Source organism: Opisthorchis viverrini, assembly GCF_000715545.1.
Source record: "Opisthorchis viverrini unplaced genomic scaffold opera_v5_467, whole genome shotgun sequence".
Taxonomy (NCBI): Eukaryota; Metazoa; Platyhelminthes; class Trematoda; order Opisthorchiida; family Opisthorchiidae; genus Opisthorchis; species Opisthorchis viverrini.
The window spans coordinates 127,293-139,965 of record NW_008752126.1 but is presented as its reverse complement, the minus strand read 5'-3'; the positions used below and the strand labels follow the sequence as shown (position 1 = coordinate 139,965).

The following is a 12,673-nucleotide window of genomic DNA, read 5'->3' as shown; positions in this document are numbered from 1 at the left end:
AATGGACGATTCACGAGACTGTTGTGGAGACGGTCGATTTGGAGTCGGTGCTGAGGGTACGGATAATGGGGAGGGGCTTCTTCAGTTATGTGTAGATCGTCTGTTCCTGGCCAGCACGGACTTCCAACACAATCGCATACACCGAGTTACTTGGAGGCCACCTACCACAAAACAGTCATGGACTCAATTTGACCATATGTCTCTCAGTTGCCGATGGAGAACCTCAGTTGAGGATTGTCGTTCCTTCTGGGATACGCAACTTGATTCTGATCACGCCATCGTGTGGGCCCTTCACTTTCCGCCAGCATTAGGCGTGCCGAAAGAGAGCACCTCCGTTCAGCAATTTTCGATAAGTTTCAGTAGCCAAAGAGTATCGAGCTGATCAGGTTAGAAAGATACGAGAAATACAGTCATGTGGCGACGAAGAATGCTTGGAGGATGAATGGAGGTAACTTAAAGAAGCAATGCTGTCAGCTTTCAGAACTGTTTGTCCAACCCGTCTGGCTCACCTCATTGAAAACCGGATATCTTCGAGACCAGTAGACCTTATTGCTGCCAGAAAGGCCAGACCAGCAACTAACGACTAAGATGACACACGCAGATCCCTCAAACACCGGATAATCAGGAGTTCGAAGAATGACAGAGAACGCTGGTAGATTTCGAAGGCCCAGGACATGCAGGAGGCTTTCGCTGCATGTAACAGCCGCAACCTGCTTCAACTGATTCGACCAACGAGTCAAAAGAAGGAAGGTGTCAATGAAACAATATGCGGAGAAGACGGAAAAGCAATTCACTCTCTCAAGCGCCGTCTTCAGTGGTGGGCTGAGCACTTCCAAGAACAGTTTAACTGGTCTCCTCCAACACAACCGCTGGAAGAACCAAGCGGGTACGAATGGAACATTGACGCCAACCCACCATCAACAACCGAAATACAGCGTCAGATTTCAACCCTGAAGAGCGACAAGGCACCTGGCCTGGATGGTCTACACTCCGCGCTCTTCAAAGAAGGTGAGGAGGTCCTGGTGAACAGTCTGACAACCATACTGCTGAAGATTTGGAACGAAAACAGAGTAAAAGCCGAATGAAGCTTCTCGACCGTCACTACAGTTTTTAAAAAAGGAGCAAGAACGTCATGTGAAAACCATCCATCGACCAGCCTGGTATCCGTCGCATCTAAAGTGCTCTGTAGCGTTATTTTGCGCAGCTTGATGGACTATCATGAGAGATAAATTCGTGAAAATCAAGCTGGGTTTCGCCCTGGCCGAGGATGCATCGACCATATCTTTACCTTGAGACAAATTCTTAAACAGCGCCATTTCTTCAGATGTCACACGCTGGTTGTTTTTGTGGATTTGAAAGCTGCTTTTGATTCTGTCGATAGTCAGCAACTTTGGCCTTGTCTGGCGATCAAAGGTGTCCCCTCCGAATCTCTCTTCCTTATGAGGGCACTGAATACGAACTTCTGTGGGCGCGTACAAGCATATGGCAAGCTCTCGTCTGAGTTCATCACGTCCATCAGTGTAAGACAGGGCCGTCCGGTTTCCCCTTTCCTCTTCAACTTTGTTATTGATATGCTGCTTGAAATTTCTCTGCTCGTCTCTGAAAACCGCGGAGTTGAAATGCTCCGGGGACGTTCCATCACAGACACTGAGTATGCAGACGATATTGCTCTGCTTATTTTCAGATCCTTCCCAAATGTAGACGATTTTAAATAATCCAAATAACTCTGCCGCACGGTTTGGCATGCTCTTCACACCGGCAAAGTGTAAAGTGCTGCTAAAAGACTGAGTGGGATCAAACCCATACTCGATGCTTGCAGGTGAACCAGTCGACGTGGTAGATAAATTTGTTTACCCGGGTAGCTGTGCAAGCTCTCGTGGACTGGCTGGAGATGAGATTATTTAACAAATCGGAAAGACCCTGGCAGCTTTTGACAACCTCCGACACCTATGGCGCCGAAGTTACGTCAGCTTGTCTGTCAAGGGGAAGGTTTACACTGCGTTGTTGCGACCTATACTGCTTTATGGATCAGAGACATGGCCCATACGCGCAGAGGATATACGGAAGATATCAGTGTTTGGTCATCGGTGTCTCCGAAGCATTGGTCGGGTCTGGTGGGAACAATGGATTAGTAATGCTGAGGTACGCCAGATGAACTTAGGAAGAAGGAGCTCTCCGCGATAGATGACTTACTCCCACTTTATAGGCTGCGCTGGTTTGGAAATTTACTCCGTATTCCAGAAGACCGTCTGCCTCACAGAGTTCTTTTTTTGCCCTGTGCTGAGTGAAAGTGATCGAGAGGTGGACAGTATATCACCTGGCAGCAAAGTACGAAAACACTAACGAGTAAACTAAGTCGGGTGGGCTACTGCCGCCTCCCTGGATGGGGACACTGAGACTCAAATCACCTGCAGTTAATGACGTTGGCAGAAATGGCCCAATCGCGCAGTCAGTGGCGCTTGTGCAACAAAGCTATCACCTTCAATGCGTAGCTACCCAACTTCTGAACAAACGGAACATGTCTTTGCCTCCAAGTTTCGGTTGTATTTTCCACTTTCCCGTTTCCCGATAGCGTTATTTTGCGCAGCTTGATGGACTATCATGAGAGATAAATTCGTGAAAATCAAGCTGGGTTTCGCCCTGGCCGAGGATGCATCGACCATATCTTTACCTTGAGACAAATTCTTAAACAGCGCCATTTCTTCAGATGTCACACGCTGGTTGTTTTTGTGGATTTGAAAGCTGCTTTTGATTCTGTCGATAGTCAGCAACTTTGGCCTTGTCTGGCGATCAAAGGTGTCCCCTCCGAATCTCTCTTCCTTATGAGGGCACTGAATACGAACTTCTGTGGGCGCGTACAAGCATATGGCAAGCTCTCGTCTGAGTTCATCACGTCCATCAGTGTAAGACAGGGCCGTCCGGTTTCCCCTTTCCTCTTCAACTTTGTTATTGATATGCTGCTTGAAATTTCTCTGCTCGTCTCTGAAAACCGCGGAGTTGAAATGCTCCGGGGACGTTCCATCACAGACACTGAGTATGCAGACGATATTGCTCTGCTTATTTTCAGATCCTTCCCAAATGTAGACGATTTTAAATAATCCAAATAACTCTGCCGCACGGTTTGGCATGCTCTTCACACCGGCAAAGTGTAAAGTGCTGCTAAAAGACTGAGTGGGATCAAACCCATACTCGATGCTTGCAGGTGAACCAGTCGACGTGGTAGATAAATTTGTTTACCCGGGTAGCTGTGCAAGCTCTCGTGGACTGGCTGGAGATGAGATTATTTAACAAATCGGAAAGACCCTGGCAGCTTTTGACAACCTCCGACACCTATGGCGCCGAAGTTACGTCAGCTTGTCTGTCAAGGGGAAGGTTTACACTGCGTTGTTGCGACCTATACTGCTTTATGGATCAGAGACATGGCCCATACGCGCAGAGGATATACGGAAGATATCAGTGTTTGGTCATCGGTGTCTCCGAAGCATTGGTCGGGTCTGGTGGGAACAATGGATTAGTAATGCTGAGGTACGCCAGATGAACTTAGGAAGAAGGAGCTCTCCGCGATAGATGACTTACTCCCACTTTATAGGCTGCGCTGGTTTGGAAATTTACTCCGTATTCCAGAAGACCGTCTGCCTCACAGAGTTCTTTTTTTGCCCTGTGCTGAGTGAAAGTGATCGAGAGGTGGACAGTATATCACCTGGCAGCAAAGTACGAAAACACTAACGAGTAAACTAAGTCGGGTGGGCTACTGCCGCCTCCCTGGATGGGGACACTGAGACTCAAATCACCTGCAGTTAATGACGTTGGCAGAAATGGCCCAATCGCGCAGTCAGTGGCGCTTGTGCAACAAAGCTATCACCTTCAATGCGTAGCTACCCAACTTCTGAACAAACGGAACATGTCTTTGCCTCCAAGTTTCGGTTGTATTTTCCACTTTCCCGTTTCCCGATGACCGAAACTGTAGCAGCGTGCGTGTGCGTATGGCACACGGTTTATGGCTGATAAATTGATTGATTGATTTCTATTTAGACGGTTGTGTAAGTCAAGTTAGGAATGGATTTGCAGATGATCAGCACGCAGAGTCAAGTGGATAAGTTAATGTGTAACCGTTGACGACGAGATCATTGGAAGGGTCAATCATTTCCACCTGTGAGCCAAATGTGCGGGATTGCTGATGAGCCTGCCGAGGTATTTGGAGCCGCTACATTTGACCCTCACTTGTGCTCCACTTGGCTGCTTGCATGAAACAGTAGACATTTTCCGACACAGTGCTTTTGATAAGGGGGACAAAAAAGGAAGGACAGCCAAGATCTCAATATCGACAAGACGCATCGATAAGAGTGTGAAGCTGCTGGTGGACGAAATCACCCTTTAGGCTCAAAGGCGAGGATGCTGGTTCCTCAAGCTCTTAACAAGTTGAAACTCCGACCCGGTTTTGTGAAGGTTAGGGGTGAGCTGTGGAATAAGAGATCTAGTATGAACGATGACAGCACCCATCTTGAATCACTAAGAAAAGCCTATTTATCTTGACTCAAAAAATTACTTAAGTAAACTGTCGTTAGTGAAAGATTTAAGAAATAGAGTGTAGCGGAGATCAACCTATCCGAAGCTAGAAATGTAAGCCCAGTGGAGAAAGTGGTTCATTTGAATCCATCTGGCCATAAGAGCATAGATGAGTCCCCCGAAAGCCTAATTTACGGAACCGGAAAACTAGCCGAAAGCATCTCATGCAACTAGCAGAACAATGTCTTTTCAATAGTGTCTATTTTGTCTGTCGGATCGATAAATTCGAACACCGTTAACAAAATGTCACGTGATGCTAAATTTACAAAAACAGACCACAACGTGACTCCTCCAAACATCTTTCGAGGAATACCATCGACTTGATTCCGCAGGCACCGGTCGGGAGATCATGAGAAGATCCTCGCAATGGTGAAGACGGTTCGGGAGTGGTGTGTTCGACTTTCGGTTTGAATTCGTCCTCAGAGTCCATGGGTTCCATCTTAATACCGTTTCCATTCATATCGGGTTTGCTGTCCTCTGGACTTTTCTGTTCTATTTTGTGAGCGTTTGATGTTGGTGACGATCGATCTTGTGATCTGGATTGAAGTGGACCAATAACACAGCTTCGATAGACTTGGAGAAGTTCGGACCAGCGCGTATGGTCTAAAGTTGGTGGCGGAGGGCCGCATAGGTCCGGTTCGTACGGTCTATATACAGCGGCACTAAGGTTCTTAGCACCTACACCACGAGTGGAAGACCGACCCTGAAGATGGACGAAATAGAACGAATGTCGTTCACATACAAACATACGTGCCATAACGATTATTTGACCGGCAAGTAAAATTTGACAGAGCCAAGAAGAAACGTAAACTGGAATTCGGGATGCGGATCTTATGTTCTGATCGGAACTAACAGGGCCTATGTGGTTCGCCTTTTCTTAAAACTGAATGCAACAAGGAATTTGTTACGGAAAACGAGAACCCCACAGCCTTTTGACACTGAATTGTTGTGGTTTGTTTGTACGTATTGGTGACAGTTTCTGGTTTCCATACGTGCACTACAGTTCGGCCAAATAAAAAAAACTAAAAGCTAATGAAAATCAAAATGGACTGTCGACGAGCAACCTGCCGGTAAAAACAATATTCCACCCTCTCCGCGCACCCTCCATGGATTTGCACTTTCCAGTTACTAATTACTCATCGATTCACATAAGGTTGCTTGCTAATCCCAAGAGGCTCCAAATAGACCGGTTCTATTTCTGTTTCTCGGTGAATACACCAAGATTCCAATCCCATCCGAAGCTGCAGTATACCTAACGTGTTTACGTTGAAATCATATGAAGGCTAATCGATAGCCTTCAGTCTCATGAATATATCCCCTCAGTGTGTCGCCTAACAGCAACAGTGCTACTGACCCATGCTACCTTGCTAAACGTTTGTCCGAAAGTTCTTTCTCTCAACTTTCAAGTAGCTCTTCAACCGTATCAGATCAAAATGCAACCGCTTGCCTCCCAGGAGAACCAGCAGCTCACTTTGAATTCTCCAAAAGATGATGATGATGAGTTGATGAGTTTATAATATCCCGTTGTTGTATGGCTGAAGGTCGTTTTGAGTCCACAGAAAACACTGAAATCCTTCCCCAAATCTCATGTATTCAAGATTCTGTGGGAAAACGTGAGATGCTCAATCAAAACGATGTGTCTGTACAATTTCTCTTGGCTTTTAAATGATTGCCTAGCTCTGTACGATGAGATTCAAATCTGAAAAACGATTCATCAAGCATTCAAACAACTATTCCTTTGAAGTGACACACTTCTGAGGAAGCCGATCGGATATTCCAATAAACATTCCACTGTACAGTTGCCACGTATTTTTGGCGGAAGTACGACATCTGAGACATCACCAAGTTGCCCAAGCCTCGACAGAAGCAAATGAAAAATTAAAGGTCAATTCGAACATTGGGTGTCTACAGCACTGTCCGATTTAAACGGAATGCACACCGCGTCATACAAGCCAGTTCTACCCTGCTCCTGTTTCCAAGATCCTTGAATCTCAAGTTCGATTATTAAGTAATCCAAGTAAACATAGTCAAAAAGTGGCTAGCACAACCGGAGCTCCTCTGTGCAATAAAGTAGTGTGAGGAGGACTGCATTAGGCCAGGGCGATGATGCTATCAGATAGCATGGATCAGTTCACAATTACCACTTAAATTGCCTACACATGATAAGTCGAGCTTTTCCACCAATGGTCTGCTGAAAACAAGAACAGCTGGTTTGGGCTGTTGATCAGATGGCTGTTAATCTGTGCGCAGTTGGGTGCGCACTGATGATATCTCCTCGTATGGTGACGAAACGTTTGCAAGCCAATTGCCAAGCTCGGCGAACAGATCAACAGCCATCTAATCAACAACCAATAAACTCACCCGAGCTACCAATATTTCGCCACATTACCAGCTGGTTTGGGCATTAAACAAGTGAACACATGCAATAATCGTACCGAAGTAGTGCGGCTTGGAATGAGTACTGTATCCGATTGTCTTGCTTGCGAAGTTGTCCTAGTTGGCAACTGAACCTGGTGATGTGCACCAGCAATCCAGCTATTCGCGAGAGCAGGGAACGCGGAGCCAGATGAAGGGAGGATGGATGGCGGAGCCATGTATCCACCCCCTACTGCACTGGGTGGTGGAGGAATAAAGATCCGATCAGGCCCGACTCGTGGAGTTGCGAGGGCACTGACAGGAGCAGGGAAGTGTGTTGAAGAAGGTACGGCGGGTCTGGCAAGTGAAGGTGGAGGTCGCTTGATGGATGGTGGAGCTAGACTAGCGGGGTCTGCAAACGTACGACCCAATGTGGAGGGTGGAGGGACCTTCGACATTACGTCTTTTTGTTTTAAAACGCTCGTAGTTGCCGAGATATTGGAAGAGCCTTTTAGTAATTCCTTCCTTCGTTCTTCATCCTCACGCTCCCGTTGCTCTCGTAGCATGGCTTCGCGCTCTAGTTCGGCTTCATAAAACTGCACTGCCGCGGACTACGGGTAAAAATAGACAGGCAAGCAAAATGGCTGTGTTGAACTGCGTAAGCAAAGGAAGGTTATTTGTGGAGGGTGACAAGCTAAGGCTGACTATAACGAAGTAGGTTAGAAAGTATACCGGTTGTTGGTGTTTGTCAGTCGGAAATCAACCAGTATATAGATGGTGAAAAACTTTGACCAGTGCATGTAAATGACGGAGCAGATGAAATTAAAACCCACCTATACATGCACGTTCAGCTATATTTTCGTTTGGCTGTTAACATCCTTTCGATGCCTAACGGTCATGCCCGAAGGAAGCAGGAAGGCTGGGATAATTTCAGGAGCAGTCGAGATGCCGGGGTTGGGTTCGAACCACGGACCTTCCGGTCAGTAAGTTCTCACCATAACCACTGAGCTGTCTCGAGCCAAGGAGAAACAAAAAACATCTGAGAATTACTAGTACTTTGATCCCAAACATAAGGTAAACGGTAGCTAAGAAACTCACCGGCCTCAAACGGTTCCGTTTTATCACATCCTTATTTTCGCGTTTATACAGTTCAATATAGCGCTTGGTTTCCTCCACATCGATGTCATTCATTAAATTATGGACTGTAACACACAAAATGCCGTAAAAAACTATTAGCTTACTTATTTCCTCGATTTTCTCCAAATACGAATCATATTCCTCCAGAGAATCAAAATCGTCCTCGCGTTTATTGAAGCTGTATATCAAGAATGAGCACTGTGTGGAAGTGACTTACTCTATGAGAATTTTCTTTCGTAATTCCACTTCTTTTTGAACAAGTGGATCTTCAAACAACTGATAACGAAAATTTACTTTCCGAATTGGCGTTTTGCACTGGACGCAGAGGCCCGATCCGCGAACGAATAGAACTTCTACGCAATTCTCACATCTAGCGGCAAACATTTGAATGTCCGACAGGCTAACTTACAGTGAATGACCACACACGTTTACCATAAGTTTCAATTGTGGGTTACTATATTTGCTCGACCGGCAGCTTGGACATGTTTGCGATAGATCTAACATGATGATAGCGAGATTCTGAAGGACCTTTTGAGAAGGTACAAGGTCACAGCCTTCGAGATGGTCCGACACCGATTAAATTAGAATATTTGGCGAACGACATACGGCCTGAAAAAGACAAGTAATGCCTGAAGAGTGAATATGTATCGGATGAAATAAGAAGCAGGCTGCTAAATGATGGCACTCTTACAGGTGTATGTAGGTGTTAAGAGGATAACTCAAGTTATCTATGATTCATGAGTATATCATTACTTCATCGCGATCATTCTCAAAAAAGGGAGCATACGCTTCACCACCGGGAGCTTAAAAGGCCCTACGGATTGAAAGGTCACGATGAGAAATAGCATGTCCCGGTCAATCCAGTCATTTTGTTGGTTCAGGCCACACGTATATTTTTATGTTTGAGGAAACCGAGCAAGAGCGTCAGTCTAGTCAACAGCGATTGCACTTCGCTTCGGTCTTCAAGGGGCGACATCGTTTCGGTACTCCAGGTCGACAAGGTTCTCATCGGAAACGATAAGAAGACCTTGAAGACCTTCTAGCGTTCACCTCATTACTTCATCAATGACGAAGTTGAGCAAGGATGGAGAAAATAAACACCGTTGTCGGATGCCACTTTTGGTAGAAAAGCTTTTGGAGAACTCACTCACATGCCCAGATGCATGTGAATGTAAGGATCTGAATGTGTTCCGATGTAATTAAAAGCACTGACCGATCGACAGAATCAAACGCACCCTTGAAGTCAAGGAACACGAAGATTGTGGGTCGTCTGTACATGTGACGTTGTTCTAACACCTGACGGAATGTGAAGATGTAGTCAACGCGGCTTGTACCCGGTCGAAATCCCGGTGGTGCCGTAAGGCAACGAAGAATCTGTGACGCCAGAAGCCTTGTTAAAGCCGGAGCCAAACGGACACTTCTGTAGTTGCTACATTCATCGCTCTCAACCTTTTCGAAAACTGTCAGAATCATCAACTCACCCCAGTTGTCTGGGACGGTCTCCTTCTCCCAGATAGACCCAAAGAGGCTAGACAGGCACTAGCTGAGAAGCCTACCACCATCCTTGAACAGAGCAGATGAAAGCTCATCAGGACCAGCAGCATGATGAAGTTTGAGTACAGAAATACACTCGGACACTGAGATTAAAGGCGGCTCCATATTCACAGCTCACTACTTTGTGTCCAGCACTGCTGATCAGAGGTAGCACGTGGCCAGCTGAATTGCTGTTCGAAAACGGTGAAAACGTTCTGCTCCGCTGCATATCAGGAGGGCCATTTTGGTTTCCGATTAATTGGCTGACGAGAAGTCGAACAAATCAAGTAGAACAGTTTGTGGGCGTTTCTAGCACCCCGGACACTCAGGATGACCTGGCGTCGTATGGTGCGTCGGGGCGATCAGGAGGAGTCTATCGCCGGGCCTCCAAGAAAAAACGAAGTCCCATCAGAGATCCAATATTTGGATGAGATTGGCTGGGTTATAGCGCAGACATAATTCCAGCATCGAGTAGCGCCTTCCCAGTGACTGTCAACATCCGATATCGAACCAACCTGCGGGCGTTCGATGAGCCGGTTTTCGTAGTTCCGTTTGATTTATCGGTCTAATAGCTTAGTAATGGCTAAGCTAAACGTCCGCGCTCTGTGTAAACCTGAAAAGAGCAACGAAAAGCAGCAGGGCACAAGTGCATGGTCGGAGTCCATATTAGCAGCCCAGAAGGAGCGGCCAACAGTGATCGCCCCCCACTACCGCTGAGTGACGGCGACGGGGTTTATTTGGATACGTGGCTGATCCGTTGGTTGGCACCACATCGCAAGTGCCTTCCACTGGTCTGGAAATGGTTAGTGCAAACGAACGATCAGCACACAAATAAAGCAGGCGCTATCCGTTGTCCGTGGGTCTCATGTCCGATCCAAGACGATAACCGAGCTGGGCCTAGGCAGATCTTAGCCTGCCTACTTGAGGACTCATGTCAATAGCAACAATAATGATGTACGGGCTTGTAGCTGGTAGTAAAAAATATAAATTGCATTATAGAAACTGTTCTTGGCAGATTCAGAGATGTTTTGGGTGTAAGCATACATAGTAAACATGATTCTTTCGCACGTTGTCAAACGAATCGCAGAGGCGACTGTCAGTGAGTATCCAATGAAGGACGTTTCCACTCGATCGCTCAATATAATAACCATCCCGGCAAATTCAGCTGCAACAGCTTCCGCATCGCCGGAATTTCGAATAGAGGGAAGGGCCAGTCAGTCCATCCAGCAGCAGTACTTCCGTGGTTCGAGCCCGACCTCTACATCTCGACTGCTCCTGTCTAAACTTGAGCAACCTGGCAATATCTCGGACCGCGTGCTTCGTTTCCCTAGGTAAGATCCGTCGCTGTTGACCCCTTTACTCTGGATCAGGCGGAATTCGTACGCCATGCTCTTAGGTTTCTCCGGCAAATCACACGCAGTTTAAATCTTTTCTACTGCGCATAACCCGCTGGTTCTCCGTTCGACTCGTATTACTATGTCCGAAATGTAGTCTAGGCTTCCATTTTTTATCCATCCAAAGTGTTACGACCGCCCTCCTCTGGCATAACGTCTGCAGGTCCGTCTGAACCTGGTCTCAAACAGCCTTCACGTACCTTTCTTTCGGTAACTCCCTGGACATCCCCGTCAGCAGCCAGCCATACATTAGATAATGTCTCTGTCTCTTCAAGGCTGCCAGCCAGCCTCAAGTTGGCTACCACATTCAGTGCTCACTGGACACCAAGGGCTCACAATAATCAAGGTTCTGCGGAGTGAATAATACACCAAGACAGGATTCCCACATTCCCAGGATGCAAGTCGGTTTACCAACATACTGAACGAATCGACACTCCTCCACCCAAAGAAGGGATCGCAGCGCTTGGGCTCTGGCTATGAGGCAACTTAAGCCAGTGTATATCTGGCAGATTGAAGTCGTCCACTGTAACATACTTAAGGTTTCAGGTCAAATCCTAAAACCGTGCGATCCAGCTTGTGTTGCGATTCTGGGGACTCCTATGGAAGACAGTGATAAGCAAATGGGCTGATCCTGGCGAGGCGGCACAACAGTTAAAAACGTCGGACGGGCTACTACAGTTTGTTTTAGTCTAAGTTGGTGATTGGTTAATCATTCATTGACACGTGAATTCGCGTCCACCAGCAATGGGCTCGACCACGGCTATAGCAGTGGTAGTTACGAACTCATTCCACAGATATGTTTCATTTGACTCGGTAACATCTCATACGAAATTAGTAACCCTAAGCTCCAAGTCATCCCGTTTTCCAATTAAACCTCTACATTTTAGCTTGCGATTTTGACCTCGCCGGGTCTCCCGGTCGCCAGTATGATTAACCAGAATACAAAGATTTTTCTACACAATAATAAGCCTTTTGTTGGTGTCTTTAGCGCGCTGCGTTGTCTCTAGGAGTCCTCAGGTCCGGGCGGAGAACCCATGACCCACTTCGCAGCTTGTAATATCGTGACAGGGTGAAGGAAGCGGGTCGAGCGGAAGGGACGAGTGCTGGGTAAACAGTTGAATAAACTACTATCAAAAATATTCAGCCCAACTACCAAGACGATGGTTCCGTCATACACTGGGTTTTGAACAGCATATTCGATGACTTGGGGATTTGTGGTACGTTCGAAATCGGTTTCGTTTTTCCCTCGTGCAAATTCGTGAAAGTTTTTTGCGTTGTTCAATCTATTCACAGAGTACACACGAGTAATTGTTGAATTTTATTACTCTAACAAAACACCTATTTTACATCTAGTCCGAAACATGACGTCAATTCATACCGATCGCCCTCCGCAGCCATTGGTAGACCACAATAGATGTGGGCGGAATGGCTGCCCGTCGAACGTCAAACGCGGTATGCAATGCCACGCCTGCAAGGCCTGGTGGCATTTCAAATGCACGGGTTTACAGGACGACCAAATAAGCCGACTAGCCAACTCTCCTGACCCGTTTGTCTGTGCCAGCTGCCTCTATGTAAAGGGTGCAATGCATACCGCAGCGAAGAGGAGAGTCCCCCGAAACGGTACCCAATCCCCAGTGCAGATGCCGAAAGACCACTGCCAGTGTTCCGCTTTAATCGGGATACTCGAC

At 46.8% G+C, this 12,673-nt stretch overlaps 2 protein-coding genes across 2 annotated transcripts; one reads left to right on the top strand and one right to left on the bottom strand.

The window, feature by feature from the left end:
* Positions 1-470: 470 nt before the first annotated feature.
* T265_15386 (hypothetical protein) lies at positions 471-8,577 on the bottom strand (the record flags this gene model as incomplete). Its single annotated transcript, XM_009177853.1, is given in 12 exon segments — positions 471-869; positions 950-1,213; positions 1,278-1,784; positions 2,194-2,275; positions 2,497-3,167; positions 3,577-3,663; positions 3,863-4,001; positions 4,833-5,269; positions 7,002-7,532; positions 8,020-8,236; positions 8,276-8,458; positions 8,468-8,577. Coding segments are annotated over 12 exon segments (3,612 nt in total).
* Positions 1,810-2,155, top strand: T265_15385 (hypothetical protein; the record flags this gene model as incomplete). The annotated part of the gene is given in 2 exon segments (XM_009177854.1): positions 1,810-1,858; positions 1,863-2,155. Coding segments are annotated over 2 exon segments (342 nt in total).
* Positions 8,578-12,673: the final 4,096 nt, after the last annotated feature.